General features: G+C 57.7%; 1 protein-coding gene across 2 annotated transcripts in view; it reads left to right on the top strand.

The window, feature by feature from the left end:
- ccdc22 (coiled-coil domain containing 22) overlaps nucleotides 1-18,837 on the top strand; it is a 20,700-nt gene extending 1,863 nt beyond the window's left edge. Inside the window, exons 4-17 of one of the 2 annotated variants that reach the window (XM_069884956.1) lie at nucleotides 337-443; nucleotides 1,707-1,785; nucleotides 2,214-2,383; nucleotides 3,697-3,891; nucleotides 6,154-6,225; nucleotides 8,317-8,433; nucleotides 8,802-8,921; nucleotides 11,886-12,002; nucleotides 12,858-12,959; nucleotides 13,117-13,224; nucleotides 14,734-14,829; nucleotides 17,835-17,894; nucleotides 17,998-18,072; nucleotides 18,528-18,837. In XM_069884956.1, the coding sequence (XP_069741057.1) occupies nucleotides 337-443; nucleotides 1,707-1,785; nucleotides 2,214-2,383; nucleotides 3,697-3,891; nucleotides 6,154-6,225; nucleotides 8,317-8,433; nucleotides 8,802-8,921; nucleotides 11,886-12,002; nucleotides 12,858-12,959; nucleotides 13,117-13,224; nucleotides 14,734-14,829; nucleotides 17,835-17,894; nucleotides 17,998-18,072; nucleotides 18,528-18,641 (1,532 nt within the window). In that variant the 3' untranslated portion in view covers nucleotides 18,642-18,837. Of the gene's footprint in view, nucleotides 1-333; nucleotides 444-1,706; nucleotides 1,786-2,213; nucleotides 2,384-3,696; nucleotides 3,892-6,153; nucleotides 6,226-8,316; nucleotides 8,434-8,801; nucleotides 8,922-11,885; nucleotides 12,003-12,857; nucleotides 12,960-13,116; nucleotides 13,225-14,733; nucleotides 14,830-17,834; nucleotides 17,895-17,997; nucleotides 18,073-18,527 lie in introns of both variants that reach the window. The other variant, XM_069884955.1, reaches the window with a different exon arrangement.

Here is an 18,837-nt window from a genome sequence, read left to right as displayed (position 1 = left end):
TATTGGATTAATAAGATAGTAATTCGCAATATCATCATGGAGGAGGTGGATAGGATATTGACCCGCGCCCTGGCGCATGTGGGCACATGAGCGGAGACCGGGCCACGGACACTTGAAGATGATACATTTTGAAATTAGGAAATACTAGAACCTGTAAATCGTCGTCTATTATGGGAGCTGTGAGCAGAGGATGGGGAATGGCAGGGTTGGAGAATGTACAATAGGGCGAGAGGAGTGTGTGGGAAAATGGGGGTGGGGGATGATGGAGAGGAGATGGTGGAAGCGAGAGGAGCAGGCTCGTGCTTCAGTCACTGACCCACCCTTTCCCTTCAGCAGGCAAGTCAGCTGTCCTCCAGCGAGCTATCGCAGCCAGGATTAGGCAGGAGCTGGCCACCCCCTGGCTGCCACCATCCCTCAGGACACCTGGCTCACTGGCTGCTCAGGTAGGTGACCCCACCCCAGGGCTTTGCTGCATTTGCTCTGTGAAAAGGGGGGGATAGTTTGTACAAGGTTGAATGTCAGCCCCTTTTTTATATATACAAACAAACTTTATTCAAACTACAACATCACAGACACAAAACACAGAGCAACAACTAAAACAAAAAAAAACCCATAATATGTGGCAACAAAACCATGAGAGGCAACTATTACGACCACAGCATACACATAAAATTAAAACATGATTTTCATCACTGAAGATCCACTGAATCCTTCGCACACTCAGCATCACTTCCCCCACCCCCGCACTCTCTTCCAATAGCCATCAGTCCTATTCACTGAGAGATCTCTCGACCTTCAGCCATCTGGGAGGGGTGGGGGTTCTCCCATTCCATTCTGATAACAGGAAGCTCAAGGGGTCCTTGGTCCCATGGGAACAATCCATCAACCTCATTCATCTCCTTATCCCCACTACCCAGAACTCCAATCGCACACCTACAGTGTAACCCACCCTCTCTGCTAGGACATCAGCTGTTTGAGTAACATCTATTGAGGCAGGAGCAGAGATGATATTACAGATTAATCACCATTCATCTAGATCTATTCCAGACCTGGGGTGGCACGGTTGACATAGCCTTTACAGCACCAGCAATTAGGTCAGGATGGGTTCAAGTTCCACACTCTCTCTAAGGATTTTGTATATACTCCCCATGTCTGCATGGGTTTTCTTGCACTGTTCAAAATGTACTGGGGGTGTAGATTAATGGGGTGTAAATTGAGTGGCATGGACTCATGGGCAGAGTGCTGTATGACTAAATTTAAAAGTAAATTGTTTTTATTTCTGATCTCCCCAAGGTGTTTGCCAAGATCTCCTACTTGTCTGGGATCCCGAGAGCATCTCCTCATTCCTCTTGAGGATTCGGTTTGCTCTCGTGTCCAATCCTCTAGCATTGTGTGACAGGGGAGTGATGCCCTGCCTGTCCCCTCTCCCTGTCTTCTTGTCCTTTTACAGATTTATCATCAAGAGTACATGACAAGTACATGACATTACATACAACCCTGAGATTCTTTTTCCTGTGGGCCTGGCATTTCTACTTAGTACAATAAAACTTATTCAAGAAAAGATACATATTCAAAAGAGACAAACAAGAAGAATATGCAAACCATGTGACAACACAGAAAGTGAATATTCAATAGTAAATAATGTGCAGAGATCCCCCCAGCCCCCAGCCCCAGCACTGATGTCCATGTGCATTGTCTCTTTGCAGGGCACCCGACTGATGCAAGAATTCCATAGTCAGCCACTCAGTCTCCCCACAAACTTTCCAGCTGGGAAGATCCCAACAGGTGGGAGCGAATATTCTGGGTCTTCCCATTGCGGGGGACATCTGCCACCCTGGGACAGTACACAGACAGTAATGTGTCTGTTGTTGAAGTGTTTCTCAAGTCATGGATCCAATGGGTTGTGGGGTTTATTACAGGGTCTTTGTGTGGGGGAAATTATCGGGGTGATTTACGTGTTTGTGTGGGGTGGGGGAATTATTGGGGTGGTTTACGGGGTCTGTCTGTTGGGGGAATTATCAGGGTGGTTTACGGGGCCCTTGTGTGGGGGGAAATTATTGGGGCTGTTTACGGGGTCTATGTGTTGCAGATCAGTGCTCCCACTGTGTCAGGGTGGGAAGTTCTGCGAGCTGAGCCTCACCAAGTGTTGTCATTCCCAGCTACGTGACCCAGCACCTACCCCCTCTGCTGTGTGTGTGTGTGTGTGTATACAGAGACCAAGGATTATTTCGATCGGCACTGCCCTCCTGTCACAGCCCAGCCCTCCCACCACTCCTTCGTTGCTGCCTCACTCCTGGAACGAGCCACCACTGAACTCAGTGCTGTTCAAGAGTGGGATGCGGAGTGGAACAACCAGGGCTTGGCATCCCACCTGTCTCCAGAGGTAGGTCCACACCTGATGCCGGTGGAATCTTCAAAACCCTGCTTAACTGGCCTGGTCAGATCCAGTCTCGAGTCATGCTGTCCCTTTCTCTATTCGTCACCCTTCTACATATTCCCTCTATCACACTCATTGCAACGTCTGGAATCGGCCATCCAGCCTGTGGAACTGCTCTGCCATTCACTGAGATCAGGGGTGATCCTGCCCAGGACTCTGTTCCACTTCCCTGCCTGTTTCACCCCCCCGACCCCATACCTAATTCCCCACCTATCTAAAAATCTGTCTCACTGTTTTAATGAGGCAGCCTCCAGACTTCCTTGGGCAGGGAATTCCCCAGATTCACTCCTCTGGGAGAAATAGTTCCTCCTCATCTCCGGTGATGTCATGGGCGGAATCTCTTCATCAGGACTGGGTGGAAATGGGGTTGTTTCCACTGTTGGGAGAGTCACAAATGAGGTACAGAATGAAGGGCTGGTTGTTGAGAATGGAGGTGCGTGGAAACCTTTGCTCCTTGAGGGGACATCATGGTGGGAGTGGAGAAGTATTTGAAAGTAAGGTATGGATGGACAGCTGTGGGGAACTGGCACAGAAGAGGATGTTGCCAGGACTTGAGGAACTGAGTTACTGAAACTCAATTGGGACTTTATTCCCTGGAGCATCAAAGAATGTGAGATTTGACAGAGGTATACAAAATTATGAGGGATATTGATGGAGTAAATGAAAGTGGCTTTTTCTACTGAGGTTGGATGAGACAAGAACAAAAGAACATGGGCTAATGCACAAAAGGGAAATGTTTAAAGGGAGCATGAGGGGGGAAAACCATACAGAAAGTGGTGGGAGTGTGGAAAGAGCTGCCAGTTGAAGTGATGAATGCAGGCTTGAATTTGACATTAAAGAAAAATTTGGATAGGTATGTGGTTGGGAGGGGATGGAGGGCTATGGTCTGGGTGCAAGTTAATAGTTTAGGTGGAAGGGTCTGTTCCTGTGCTGTAGTGTTCTTTGGTTCTATGGTTTTAAGAGGAGCTGAGGCCAGCAGAGATCCCTCATCATTATGTTGAGTTGTAGGAGGCGATGAATCTCCTCCTCTTTCCTCTACGATGAGGGTCTGGATCCTCCATAGATGCTGCCTGACCTGCTGAGTCTTTCCACCTTCGCCTGTTTTTAATCTTGGGATTCCAGCGTCTACTATCTTTTTCCAATTCTCGTATTTCAGGGGTGGGAGAGGTTTAGACGTTGTCGCGTGGAAGTGAGCTCATGGTCCTAGCAGTCTCATCTGATTTCAAACTGTGTTTCCCTGTTTCTCTCACTGCGACCAGGAGTATAAAGCCCGTAAGTGCCAGCGCCTGCAGAGACGGATTCGGGACCAGTTCCAGTGGTGTGTTCAGCACAGCCCTGGGGGTCAGACCCCTTCGCCGTCTGACCTCTCCCAGCTGCTGCAGTCTTATGGAACCAGCTCAATGGAAGCCAAGGGGTCCCGCTTCACCCACACCGAGAGGTTCACCTTCACCCAGGTAGGAAAACGAGGTGTCAGCTTGATGTCTCCCTCCTATCTGGGAATTGTGGTGGGGGGGGCAGTGTGGAGGAATTGGGATTCTCCTGCTCACTCTTGGGGGTGAGTACATGCTCCAGCCGGCAGATGACACATGGTGCACGAGAATGTGACTGGCTCTCTCTGCCTTTGTACGAAGGATGACTATGGAAGTCCTGGACCACTTCCAGATGTTTTAAATTTAAATTTTAATATATTTAACATTTTATCTTTAGACCTACAGCCCATGAGGAAACCAGGAAAAACCCATGCAGACACAGGGAGAATGTACAAACCCCTTACAGACAGTGCAGGATTCATACCCCAGTCCTGATCGCTGGCACTGTAACAGTGTTGAGCTAACCGCTACGCCAACTGTGTCACCCACTTAGGGAAGAACCCTTGTCCTGCTGGTCTGGACGTGAGTCCAGGTCCTGGCCACGTGGATAGTTTGCAAACAACCCTCTGAATACCCAGCCGAACCTTCCCAACAGCAGGTCACAGAAAAAACCCCTTCAGCCTATCACCTCCATGCCATCAATACCAATCCCATTGGCCTACATTGGTCTCGATCCTATCTCTTGCCTATTTAAGTGTGTGAAATCTAGTGTTCACAATCACTACTCTGAAGACAAAGTCTTAGAGAACAGGTTCAGCTTTATTTCTGGTCTGCAGAGCCCTCTGTCCCAAGACACACCAGAGGTCCAGAATCATCATTCTTTTGTACTGTCCCGCGCTCGATTCAATACCTTACAACCTTCCCCTTTTCCCTTCCATCATTGCAGATACCACACAATTTCTCCCTCATCATGCATCGCATGTTATGCTAATTAGTCCATCCCCTCCTTGGGGGCGTCTAAGTTAATATTCGTGTCTTTATTAAGCAAGAGCAGTAGTAGCCATAGGTACCTTAGATCACCGTGCCAGTTCGAACCAGATTCCTGCATCCTTGAGGCTTCTGATAAGAAGGGAACATTAGCTAGTACTGTCTACTCTCAAGCTCTAATCTAAATAATTTGCATCCCATCACTTTTCACAGAATGGTGTGAGTTTAATCATTTTCAGCCATCTTTCACAATTATCTGTATGGGACTGTGTCTGATTTCAATACCTCCCCTGGCAGTAAATCCCAGATATCAGCCACTCTCTGTAAGCAAAATATTGATTCCCTTTATAGCTCCCTGCACTTGTGAATTCCTTGCCAGGCCCCTTGGTTCCATCCTGACCTCTGGCAGTAAATCCCAGTTATCAACCACTCTATGTAAGCAAAATATTGATTCCCTTTATAGCTCCCTGCACTTGTCGAAACTCTTGCCAGGCCCCTGGGTTCCATCCTGACCTTGGGCACTGTCTGTGGGGAATTTGCACCTTCTACCTTGTACCTGATTCTATCATCAACCGCTCAAAGTCTCCTCCCTCTCACCTTTAACTCTTTGGACTCTGTGTTCCAGTTTGCAACAAGTGCATATAGTCTGAATCCCCTTTTCCCGAGACTGGTTTTATACCCAACCACTAGCTGGCACATACTAGTGTTTGTAATGTAGTGTACTCATAGACCTAGACTGGAGTGTACATTATGAAAAGTTAAATATGGTCAGAGTCCAAAATATGGCAGAGTCCCCTACCACTCTGACTGTCCACTCCTGTCCCTGCCTCCTCCTTGATGAGGTTGCCCTGCAGGGAGAACAAGCCCAGCCTATCCACTGTCTTTCCCACCTCTCAAAGGTGAGTCTCCTCTGCATTCTCTCTAGTATGACCGTGTCCAGTGTGGTGATTCAGTCCATCCAGCATTCCACCATGACTTCCATGCAGACAGCAGCGGCTCGTGATAACGACTCACTCCCACCTCCTTTGGGAGCAGTCATGGATGAGGCAGCGGTGCTGGGCCTCGGATGTGGAAAGAATGAGCCATAGGCAGTGACTGCAGTGGAGTGGGATCCCATCTCCTGCCTCCAGTCAGGCCAATTGTTGTGGCCTCAAGGCAGTTGTGGAGCTGGTGCAGGGTACTGGTTGCAGGGTGAACATGGGAAGCTGAGATCTAGGAAGGAACTAAGGCCACATCGGGGCTGCTGGTCGATTGTACCTCGCTGCTGGTAGGGAGAGGTGCAGTAGTCCATGCGGGTGCACGGTCAAGGAGTGGCAATGACTGATAGGTCAATGTGTGTGTGTGCGTGTTACCGGGGCAGTGTGCACGTGGGGTCGGTGTGAGTAGGGGCAGTATGTCACCTGTTTCTTTCCCACACAGGATGCAGATGGGCTGATCCGCCAGGTGGAGTCTGTTGGCAGTGCCCATCCTCACTGCAGGGATTCGGAAGAGGTGAGTGTGTGTCCAACTATATCTCATTACAATTCCCCACCAGCTCCAGCCCGCTGGTCCAGCATGAGGAACCAGCCAGCCTTGTGTGCCTGCGTGTCCCTATCGCCAGAGCTCGAGGAGCAGTGTGAACAGTGGCTGGATCTTTCAGAAGGTGGTGTATTGCTCTGGCCTCATGTCCACACACTGTAGAGCTGTCCACTAATACCTTTCATCACCAGGTTGTCCTGAACTGGGCCCTGACAAAGGTTGCTTCTGTTCAGCGTCCATCCCAGACCCCATCTCTCTCCTGCATATTGGTGCGAGGGCGTACCTGCATCCCGGGATTAGTCTGAAGAGTTGCCCTCAATTCTGCCAAGCCGTCTGGACAGTTTCAGCTGGGTGAGGGATATTGTCCGTTTATCCACACTCGAAACCTCCGATCGAGACGATGCACCAGCAAACGCCGTGCAGCAGTGGTGAGGTTCACAAACAATCAATTTCAGTGCACATCAGTTAGTCTGCTCAAGTGAGAGCTTTGAACACTCCCAACAAGCTGTAAAACATCCTGCAAGTTGTGGTACAATGGTTATAATGTTCAGCTTTCACAGCTTCACAACATCCTGTTTCCTCCATCATTAATTATTGATTTACACTGGACCTCTGACAGTGGATCCTCATCAATCTTACTGATTTAAAAAAAATGTTTTGCAAATGAAGTGCAGGATTGCCAGCACCACAATGCCCGTATAGGACCAGCGATCAGGACCTGGGTTTGAATCCCATGCTGTCTAAAAGGAGTTTGTATGTTCTCCACGTGCCTGCCTGGGCACAACTCCGTTTACCGCCCATCGTTCGAGACATACAAGGGTGGTAGATCAATTGGTTGTAATTGGGCAGCAATGGCCTGTAACCACGTTGTATGTCTAAATTTAAATTTAAAAAGTGATACCTACTTCAGGCATCAGGCTCCTGTACGATACTCACAGTAATGAAATATTTTTAATTTTTAACAAGCCATTTTGGCCCAATTTACACCCAATTGTCCTACAACCGCCAGTACATTTTGAAGTTGGAGGAAACCAGAGCCCGCGTAGAAAACCCATGCAGGCATGGGGAGAATGCACAAACTCCTTACAGTCCAGGATTCGAATCTCGATCGCTGGTGCTGTAACAGTGTTGTGCTAACTGTGCCGCCCCAATTACATTGCCAGTTCCCTGTTCCAACAGATCTCCGTGCACTGTGGTTTTCCCTCTGTACTTTATTCAGGTTGATGAGCTGAGCTGCTTACAAAATGAACTTCCTCTGTATACCTTGGTACACGTGATTTCAAACGTGAACTTGATCTGCAGTCATAGATCTGTACAGCTTTAAAACAGGCCCTTCAGCCCAACATTCCCATGCTGACCAAAATGTCACACCTCTATGTGTTCCATCTGTCTGCATTTGGTCCACATCCCTCTAAACTTATCCTATCCATGTATCTGTCTAAATGGTGCAATAATACCTGATCAACTACCTTCAGCAATTTGCTCAATGTACCCACCACCCTCTGTTTAAAAATAAAGGTATCCCCCCCCCCCCAGAATCCTATTAAATCTTCCCCCACCCCACCTCAAACCTGTGACCAAGTTCCCCTACTGTGGTCAAAAGGGACACTGAATCCGATGCTCCTGACATGGACCCCCTTCACTGGGGAGGCTGGAAACAGACAGGGATCGTTTCATTAAGCACCTTTGCTCTGTCCACAGCAACAGCAAAGACCTCCCAGTGGCCAAACACTTCAGTTCCACACCCCATTCCCACACCAACATGTTGCTCCACAGCCTCATGCACTGGCAAATTGAGGCCACCTGTGAATTGCAGAAACAGCACCTTGTCTCATTGCAAGATTATGCAACGTACAAACTCCTTATAGACCGCACGGGATTCAAACCCAAGTCCCAATTGCTGGCACTATTAATGCTGGCTGAATTTCCCATCATCCTTTTCCATTTGTATTGCCCTTCCCACTCCACAGTTTTCTCCTGGTTTTCTGGTGACTTGTGGAGATTATTTTGTTTCCCGACCACCCCTGCCCCTCCACACCCAAAGCTCTCTGCTTGTGCCCACAGGGTGTACGGATGCAGCAAGAAGAACTGAGTGCCTGTCAGCAGAGGTTGGAGGGCCTTAGCCTGCGCCTGGAGGACGTGTCAAGAGATGTGAAGCATCTGCTGGTGACCGTTTCTCAGGTACAAAATGCTGCAGTGGGTGTGGGGAGTGGTGCTCACTGCTAGGTGGGGAGAGGGGCCTGAGAATCCCACTCAGTGATGAAGGGGCGGTGACGTATCTTGTCTGGAAAGCGTGGTGTGAGGAGGGGAACCTGCTGGTATGGGGACGATAGGGAGGTTTCTGTAAGGACTTTGTCAGATCAGGGGAGTGGACTTGGTTCCGTTCAGCCCTCATGTAACACCCCATCCGGCAGGGAAGGAAGTGAGAACTGAGTGGTTGGGGTGGTTTGGTTTAGTTGGGTAAGTGGGGAGGGGGGCTGAGAGAAGGATACTGTGGGTCTGTGTAAACTCTCCCCTCCACCACAACCCCTCCCCCCACCGCCATTCAGGTACGGGAGGAGGTGCGTGGAGCACAGCAGGCTGCATCCCAGAAGGAAGAGCTGATGGGTGTGAAGCGTAGGACCGTGGAGCTGCTGCCAGACGCTGAGACCAATCTGGGCAAATTACAGGTGAGAGGTGGGCAGTGGGATCCAGGGGTGTACCCTTGAGTGAGCTGGCAGTGGGACCCAACAATGTCCCCACTCTTGCTTCCCTCTTCCCTTTCCCATGGTCACTCCCCCATCTCCTTCGACTCTCTGGATATACCCCACTCAATCCACCCCGACCCTCCCCCCGTGATCCCCTCACTGAACCCTGTGACCCACAATGACCCCCCTCACTGACCACCCAGCGACCACCCTCACCCCCCATGACCCCGTCACTGACCCTGTTCCCTTGTGTCCTCGTCACTGACCCCTGTTCCCCTGGTTCCCCTCGCCGGACCCCTGGTTCCCCTCGCCCGGACCCCTGCTTCCCCTCGCCCGGACCCCTGCTTCCCCTCGCCCGGACCCCTGGTTCCCCTCGCCCGGACCCCTGGTTCCCCTCGCCCGGACCCCTGGTTCCCCTCGCCCGGACCCCTGGTTCCCCTCGCCCGGACCCCTGCTTCCCCTCGCCCGGACCCCTGCTTCCCCTCGCCCGGACCCCTGCTTCCCCTCGCCCGGACCCCTGCTTCCCCTCGCCCGGACCCCTGCTTCCCCTCGCCCGGACCCCTGCTTCCCCTCGCCCGGACCCCTGCTTCCCCTCGCCCGGACCCCTGGTTCCCCTCGCCCGGACCCCTGGTTCCCCTCGCCCGGACCCCTGGTTCCCCTCGCCCGGACCCCTGGTTCCCCTCGCCCGGACCCCTGGTTCCCCTCGCCCGGACCCCTGGTTCCCCTCGCCCGGACCCCTGGTTCCCCTCGCCCGGACCCCTGGTTCCCCTCGCCCGGACCCCTGGTTCCCCTCGCCCGGACCCCTGGTTCCCCTCGCCCGGACCCCTGGTTCCCCTCGCCCGGACCCCTGGTTCCCCTCGCCCGGACCCCTGGTTCCCCTCGCCCGGACCCCTGGTTCCCCTCGCCCGGACCCCTGGTTCCCCTCGCCCGGACCCCTGGTTCCCCTCGCCCGGACCCCTGGTTCCCCTCGCCCGGACCCCTGGTTCCCCTCGCCCGGACCCCTGGTTCCCCTCGCCGGGACCCCTGGTTCCCCTCGCCGGGACCCCTGGTTCCCCTCGCCCGGACCCCTGGTTCCCCTCGCCCGGACCCCTGGTTCCCCTCGCCCGGACCCCTGGTTCCCCTCGCCCGGACCCCTGGTTCCCCTCGCCCGGACCCCTGGTTCCCCTCGCCCGGACCCCTGGTTCCCCTCGCCCGGACCCCTGGTTCCCCTCGCCCGGACCCCTGGTTCCCCTCGCCCGGACCCCTGGTTCCCCTCGCCCGGACCCCTGGTTCCCCTCGCCCGGACCCCTGGTTCCCCTCGCCCGGACCCCTGGTTCCCCTCGCCCGGACCCCTGCTTCCCCTCGCCCGGACCCCTGCTTCCCCTCGCCCGGACCCCTGCTTCCCCTCGCCCGGACCCCTGCTTCCCCTCGCCCGGACCCCTGCTTCCCCTCGCCCGGACCCCTGCTTCCCCTCGCCCGGACCCCTGCTTCCCCTCGCCCGGACCCCTGCTTCCCCTCGCCCGGACCCCTGCTTCCCCTCGCCCGGACCCCTGCTTCCCCTCGCCCGGACCCCTGCTTCCCCTCGCCCGGACCCCTGGTTCCCCTCGCCCGGACCCCTGGTTCCCCTCGCCCGGACCCCTGGTTCCCCTCGCCCGGACCCCTGGTTCCCCTCGCCCGGACCCCTGCTTCCCCTCGCCCGGACCCCTGCTTCCCCTCGCCCGGACCCCTGGTTCCCCTCGCCCGGACCCCTGGTTCCCCTCGCCCGGACCCCTGGTTCCCCTCGCCCGGACCCCTGGTTCCCCTCGCCCGGACCCCTGGTTCCCCTCGCCCGGACCCCTGGTTCCCCTCGCCCGGACCCCTGGTTCCCCTCGCCCGGACCCCTGGTTCCCCTCGCCCGGACCCCTGCTTCCCCTCGCCCGGACCCCTGCTTCCCCTCGCCCGGACCCCTGCTTCCCCTCGCCCGGACCCCTGCTTCCCCTCGCCCGGACCCCTGCTTCCCCTCGCCCGGACCCCTGCTTCCCCTCGCCCGGACCCCTGCTTCCCCTCGCCCGGACCCCTGCTTCCCCTCGCCCGGACCCCTGCTTCCCCTCGCCCGGACCCCTGCTTCCCCTCGCCCGGACCCCTGCTTCCCCTCGCCCGGACCCCTGCTTCCCCTCGCCCGGACCCCTGCTTCCCCTCGCCCGGACCCCTGCTTCCCCTCGCCCGGACCCCTGCTTCCCCTCGCCCGGACCCCTGCTTCCCCTCGCCCGGACCCCTGCTTCCCCTCGCCCGGACCCCTGCTTCCCCTCGCCCGGACCCCTGCTTCCCCTCGCCCGGACCCCTGCTTCCCCTCGCCCGGACCCCTGCTTCCCCTCGCCCGGACCCCTGCTTCCCCTCGCCCGGACCCCTGCTTCCCCTCGCCCGGACCCCTGCTTCCCCTCGCCCGGACCCCTGCTTCCCCTCGCCCGGACCCCTGCTTCCCCTCGCCCGGACCCCTGCTTCCCCTCGCCCGGACCCCTGCTTCCCCTCGCCCGGACCCCTGCTTCCCCTCGCCCGGACCCCTGCTTCCCCTCGCCCGGACCCCTGCTTCCCCTCGCCCGGACCCCTGCTTCCCCTCGCCCGGACCCCTGCTTCCCCTCGCCCGGACCCCTGCTTCCCCTCGCCCGGACCCCTGCTTCCCCTCGCCCGGACCCCTGCTTCCCCTCGCCCGGACCCCTGCTTCCCCTCGCCCGGACCCCTGCTTCCCCTCGCCCGGACCCCTGCTTCCCCTCGCCCGGACCCCTGCTTCCCCTCGCCCGGACCCCTGCTTCCCCTCGCCCGGACCCCTGCTTCCCCTCGCCCGGACCCCTGCTTCCCCTCGCCCGGACCCCTGCTTCCCCTCGCCCGGACCCCTGCTTCCCCTCGCCCGGACCCCCGCTTCCCCTCGTCCGGACCCTCTATTTCCCCCTTTTCCTCCTCAATGACTCTTATTCCCCTGGTAACCCCCAGGCTGTGATTGAGGGCAGTGCCCAGCGGATCGTCAGGCTGGCCCAGCAGTGGGAGAAACATCGAGCGCCACTTGTGGCTGAGTTCCGTCGGCTCAAGGAGGTCACTGCCAAGCGCGAGGTGAGGCCTGGAAATGGGTTGTCTGGGAGCCTGTCCCTCCCCCCGCTCCTTGAAAGGAGGTGGCTGGGCAAAGGGGGAAGGGGGTGGGTTTCCTCAAAGCACAGGCAGCCCACTCCCCCATCCATAACCTCTTCCCACTCTGCTCTGTTATTGCCCATTCAGAGGCTGGTGCTTGCTCACTGTTGCAAGAGGCCATCCAGCCCTTACCCAGCCTCAGCTCTTGTGGGTTGCAGCTCTCTGTTTAACCCCCGGCTCTGAGTAAAATGTAGGAGGATCCCTGAATCTCCCATCCTATCTGGCAAAGAGTACCAGACTCCTCCCTACTGTACATTCCCTCCCCTTCACCCTCCAAATTAATGTTTGACCTTAAACTCTTCCTCATCTCACACACCTTCCCTGGGTTCCACTCTCAGCCTCTGCTCCACCCTCACCACGCCTTGGCAATCTCTAGTGAGTCTTGTCACCTCTGCAACATAGTGAACAGAGTCTATCATCCTTAGATCCAGGGGACATCACCTCAAGGTTCAGGAGAGTAGATGAGAGTAGTCTTGGTGAATGTCTATTGCTGCTGGGTTTTGGGGTCCTTTGGGCTCGTAACAATACACACACATACCCACCTTCACCCACCCATACCTCCCATACACCCCTCTTCTCCCCCCATCAGCCTTTGCCAAGGAGACTGTTTTGGTCCTAATTTCCCTGTAGTTTGTTTCTGACCAGCCCACACATTTGAACCTCTCCAGCATTTGATAAATGATGGGTAAATGGAATCACCTCCAGTCCCCTGCTTGGCCCTCATGCCCACACTTCTCCTGAGTTCTGGCTGTTCATACCCGTATCACTGTTTGCTGGCAGCACCAGTCAGTTCGGAAACTAGAGGAGATGAAGGCTCTCCGTGAGAAGATAAAATACTCAGCAGAGGAAGCAAAGAAGAAGGAAGCCCTGTACAGGCAGCTGGTGAGTGCACCATTCAGGAAGGGGCAGTTGTAAGGGAGGGTGTTCAATGAGGGGGGTGAGCAAGGGGGGAGTGCCGTGGGAGGGGCAGTGAGGGGTGGGGAGGGAGTGGAACTGTGGCTGGGGTGTTGGTGTGTTTTGAAATCTCTCTCTCCCACAGACAGTTGAGTTAGGGACCCTCCCCAAAGATGTGGGGCGCTCGACCTACACACAACGTATCCTAGAGATCATCGGCAACATCAAGAAACAGAAGGAGGACATTTCCAAGGTCAGTGGTCATCATCTGGGATCAGGCACTTCCAGGGTTTTAACCTGGGATTGACCTCACTCCCCATCTTGGGTGCTCTCTACTCTTTACCCTAGCCCTCAGATTCCCCCGCCCCCTCCCTCTGCCGCCCCCGGCCCCCCTCCCTCGGCTGCCACCGGCCTCCCCCTCCCTCGGCCGCCCCCCTCCCCCGGCCGCCCCCCTCCCCCGGCCGCCCCCCTCCCCCGGCCGCCCCCCTCCCCCGGCCGCCCCCCTCCCCCGGCCGCCCCCCTCCCGCGGCCGCCCCCCTCCCCCGGCCGCCCCCCTCCCCCGGCCGCCCCCCTCCCCCGGCCGCCCCCGGCCTCCCCCTCCCCCGGCCGCACCCGCCCCCGGCCGCCCCCGCCCCCCCCCCCCCACGGCCGCTCCCGGTCCCCCCCTCCCTCGGCCGCCCCCGGTCCCCCCCTCCCCCGGCCCCCCCCCTCCCCCGGCCGCCCCCCTCCCCCGGCCGCCCCCCTCCCCCGGCCGCCCCCCTCCCCCGGCCGCCCCCCTCCCCCGGCCGCCCCCCTCCCCCGGCCGCCCCCCTCCCCCGGCCGCCCCCCTCCCCCGGCCGCCCCCCCTCCCCCGGCCGACCCCCTCCCCCGGCCGCCCCCCTCCCCCGGCCGCCCCCCTCCCCCGGCCCCCCCCACCTCGGCCTCCCCCGCCCCCCCCCCCCCCGGTCGCCCCCGGTCCCCCCCCTCCCTCGGCCGCCCCCGGCTCCCCCCCCCCCCTCGGCCGCCCCCGGCCCCCCCTCCCTCGGCCGCCCCTGCCCCCCCCCCTCGGCCGCCCCCGGCCCCCCCTCCCTCAGCCGCCCCCGGCCCCCCGCCCGCCTCGGCCGCCCCCGGACCCCCCCCCCCATGGCCGTCCCCGACCCCCCCTCCCCCGGCCGCCCCCCTCCCCGGCCGCCCCCCTCCCCCGGCCCCCCCCCCCCCTCGGCCTCCCCCGCCCCCCCCCCCTCGGTCGCCCCCGGTCCCCCCCTCCCTCGGCCGCCCCCGGCTCCCCCCTCCCTCGGCCGCCCCCGGCCCCCCCTCCCTCAGCCGCCCCTGCCCCCCCCCTCGGCCGCCCCCGGCCCCCCCTCCCTCAGCCGCCCCCGGCCCCCCGCCCGCCTCGGCCGCCCCCGGACCCCCCCCCATGGCCGTCCCCGACCCCCCCTCCCTCGGCCGCCCCAGGTCCCCCCCTCCCTCGGCCGCCCCCGGTCCCCCCCTCCCTCGGCCGCCCCCGGCCCTCCCTTCCCTCGGCCGCCCCCGGCCCCCCCCCCTCCCTCGGCCGCCCCCGGCCCCCCCCCTCCCTCGGCCGCCCCCTGCCCCCCCCCTCCTCGGCCCCCCCCTGCCCCCCCTCCCTCGGCCGCCCCCGGCCCCCCCCTCCCTCGGCCGCCCCCGGCCCCCCCCTCCCTCGGCCGCCCCCGGCCCCCCCCCTCCCTCGGCCGCCCCCGGCCCCCCCCTCCCTCGGCCGCCCCCGGCCCCCCCCTCCCTCAGCTGGTCTCTGTTCCTCCCGTAGATACTCTCTGACACCAGGGACTCTCAGAAGGAGGTGAACAGTCTCTCGGGCAAACTGGAACGAACCTTCGCTGTGACAGATGAGCTGGTCTTCAAGGTATAGGGTGTCTGGGTCAAGCGGCATGGGGCTAATCTGGGTCAGGGTTGGTGTGTCCAGATCAGGGGGCATGGGACAGTGCTGGTGTGGGTGTATCTGGGTTGGGCGTCCAGGTCTGCGGGAGTGGGAGGGGCTGTGGTATGTCGGGTGGATGGGGGAGACTGTGTTGGAGGTGTGGGCTGGGGCTTGGATGAGGGGTGGGGAACCTTGACAGGGGTCAGAGGCTCCTTGTTGGGGAGATGGGGTTTGAGTGGGGGTAGTGTTGAGGATGGGGGGATCCTGTGCTGGAATGTTGGGTGCTGGGAATGGGGGGATGTGCTTCCGATGGGGGAGCAGCACCGGGGGTGGATCTGTCGGCGATGTGGGGGTGGGTCTGGGTCAGGGAAAGTGGACGGGCCCTGTGGGGGTGAGGGGAGGTCCCTGTGGGGGTGAAGGGAGGTCCCTGTGGGGGTGAGGGGAGGTCCCTGTGGGGGTGAGGGGAGGTCCCTGTGGGGGTGAGGGGAGGTCCCTGTGGGGGTGAGGGGTAGTCCCTGCTGGGTCCCTGCTGGGGGATGAGAGTCCTAGTGGAGGTAACTCTGAGGGGCTGGGGGTCCTGGTGGGGTATCCCTGTGGGGGGTGGGGGTCCCTGTTGGGGAGCAGAGTCATGGTGGGGGTGTGGGGGATTCATATGGGGGAGTGGGGTCCCTGTGGGGGGAGGGTTCATGTGGAGGGTGGGTTCATGTGGAGGGTGGGTTCATGTGGAGGGTGGGTTCATGTGGAGGGTGGGTTCATGTGGAGGGTGGGTTCATGTGGAGGGTGGGTTCATGTGGAGGGTGGGTTCATGTGGAGGGTGGGTTCATGTGGAGGGTGGGTTCATGTGGAGGGTGGGTTCATGTGGAGGGTGGGTTCATGTGGAGGGTGGGTTCATGTGGAGGGTGGGAGGCCCCTGTGAGTTGGACTGCCACCAAGGGTTGCTGGTCCAACCCCACCAAGGGTTCCAGGTACCTCCCTCATCCCCCTGTCACAACCTCCATAGGACCAGAAGCCTAAAATCTGGCACTATCTTGAGAAACTATTCAGAATCAAAATCAGGAACAAGTCGTGAAATTCAGTGTAAATGCCAGCATCACAGTGCAAACATTCATATTATAAACCATCTTACAAAATAAATAATCGTAGTGCCCGAAAAGTAAGGCAGTGTCTTTGATTCATTGATTATTCAGGAATCTGATGGGAACAGGGAAGAAGCTGTCCTTGTGCCACTGAGGGTTTGTCTTCAGGCTCCTGTACCTTTTTCCTGATGGTAGCAGAGTGAAGAGAGGGCATGGCCCTGGGTGGTGGGGGTCCTTGAGGATAGAGGCTGCTTTCTGAAGGCACTGCATCATCTTGATGAAGTGAAGTTTGATATCTGTGATGTCTCAAACTGAGTTAACAACCCTCTGGAATTTAGTATTCTCCTGAGAGTTGGCACCTCCATTCCAGGCAATGATGCAACCAGGCAAAATGCTCTCCACAGTTCACCTGTTGAGGTTTTCGAGGGACTTCAGTGACAAACCGAATCTCCTCACAAAGTATAGCCACTGATGAGCCTTCTTTGTGATTGCATCAACAAGGAGATTCCAGGACAGATGTTCTGAGATGTTCACTCCCAGAAATTTGAAGTTCTTGTCTCTCTCCACTATTGAACCCTGGGTCGTATTCCCCTGATTTCCTCCTGAAGTCTACAATCATCTCCTTGGTTTTGCTTATGTTGGACACAAGATTGTTGGCATGACACCACTCAAAGATAGCTGATCTATATTTTCTAATTGCTGTCTGTGATTCTGTCGACAATCATGGTGCATTTGCATGAAGTATTGGAATTGTGCTTGGCCACATGTGGGTGTAGCGTGAGTAGAGCAGCACGCATCCTTTGGGTGTTCCTGTGTTGATGATCAGTGAGAAGAAGACGTTGTTTCCAATTCGTACTGACTGTGGTCTTCCGATGAAGAAGTCAAGGATCCAGTTGCGGAGCGGGGTGCAGAGGCCCAGGTTTGGAGCTTCTTGACCGGGACTGAGGGAATAATGGTATTGAAGGATGAGCTGTAGTCTTAAGAGCAGCCTTGTGTATGAGTTGTTGTTCGAGGTGATCCAGAGCTGAGTGGAGAGTCAGTGATATTGTAGCTGCTGTGGAGCGATTGTGACGACAGGAGAATTGCAGTGGGTACATGTTAATTCTGGCCATGACCTGCCTCTCAAAGCATTTAATCACAGTAGATATTAGTGCTACTGGGTGATAGTCATTGAGGGAGCTCACTCTGCTCTTCTCGGGCACCAGGATGATTGATGCCTTTTTGAAGCAGATGGGAACCTCTGATTGCAGCAGTGAGAGGTTAAGGTATGTCCATGAACACTCTGGGTAGTTGGTTGGCACAGATTTTCACTATCCTGCCAGGTACACCATCACAGCCTGAGGCCTTGCAAGGGTTCACCCTCCTGAACGATGTTCTGACATTGGCCTTGGGGAGAGAATCACAGGGGTCCTCAGCCTTTGCAGGGATTCTAGTTGGCACTGTTGAGTTCTTCTTCTCAAAATGAGCATAGAAGGTGTTCAGCTCATCAGTTCGTGAAGCATCAGCCTTGTCCGATTGCTTGTGAACCTCCCCATATTGCCCTATCCCTCACCGCAGATCCCTCTGGAACCCCCACTGACACACCAGTGACTGCAACTGTGAACATTGACCTGTTCTCTGAAGCTGATCATCTCTTTCCCTGTCCTGGTCATGGGCTGCAAGCAAGTGGGAAATTCTGTGCACCTACATTGTACTCATGTATATGACAACATCCTTTGGGCACTCCACGCACCCACCCCCTTGACTCATCACCTCCACCCTTGTCCCCATCCACCACACCCTGAACCCCTAACCCAGGTACTGTTCCTGACCCCACCTACCCCAGAGTGATGATCCAGAACCCCCTCCCCCACCCTGGGGCAACTGTTCCTGACCCCACCCAGACCACTCATTGACTCTGTTCTCTTGCTTCAGGATGCAAAGCGGGACGAGGTTGTTCGTAAGGCCTACAAGTACCTGGCAGCGCTGCATGAGGTACGGGGAGCACAGGCCATGTTGGCCCAACTGCCTGAGGGGGAGGGGACATGTGGAGAGGGTGGGTCCGGCCTTCACTCACCCACTGCTGTCTGTGTTGTAGAACTGCAGCCACCTGATCAGCACCATTGAGGACAGCGGGACCATCCTGAGGGAGGTGCGGGACCTGGAGGAGCAGGTGTGAGAGGCTGTGTACACGGGAAGAAGCTCCATTTGTGGGCTGTGTGTGATTGCCTGCCTGCCTTTGTGTGACTGCGCGCTTGTGCAGGTTTACGCTTACCTGTGTGATTGCGTGCCTGACTGTAAATATGACTGTGCACTTGTTCATATGTCTGTGTGTGTGATTGTGTGTGACCGCTTGTTCATGTTTGTGAGACCATGTGCTGTTTCATGTGTGGTGTGTGCGCATGTGCACATATTTGTGTGTGTGTGTGTGTGTGTGTGTGTGTGTGTGTGTGTGTGTGTGTGTGTGTGTGTGTCCCTGTCAGTGAACTGATGCACATGTTTGTTGTGGCTGCCCACTGCCCAGGTCTGGGACTGAGGTGTGCGTGCTGCATGAAATGAATGGGGACCCCCACCCCCCCCGCCCACCCATCTAATCTGACCTTATTCCTTCCCCCGCTCTCCCTGCAGATTGAGTCAGAGACTGGGAGGACAGCACTCAGCAGCCTGGACAAGATCCTGGCCGACTACAAAGCAGTGCGTCAGGACAACATAGCGATGGCCACAAATCTGCAACGAGCCTGAGCCCACCCACTCCCACCCCTTCCCAGAGAGTTCATGCACCCAGGGCTGTATGCCCGGTCCAACTGCACCCATAGCCTTGGGTCCGAAGATTTCTGGGCCAGACCCTGAGACAATGGCTCTGTGTTCCCGGGCTTCCTACTTGATGTCCTGTATGACTGGTCTCTTTTGTTGCTCGTAAACTGCATAGAATCATAAA

This window comes from Narcine bancroftii, chromosome 6 (genome assembly GCF_036971445.1).
Source record: "Narcine bancroftii isolate sNarBan1 chromosome 6, sNarBan1.hap1, whole genome shotgun sequence".
Lineage (NCBI taxonomy): Eukaryota > Metazoa > Chordata > Chondrichthyes > Torpediniformes > Narcinidae > Narcine > Narcine bancroftii.
Note: the sequence above shows the minus strand (reverse complement) of the source record. Positions and strands in the feature narration are given on the sequence as shown.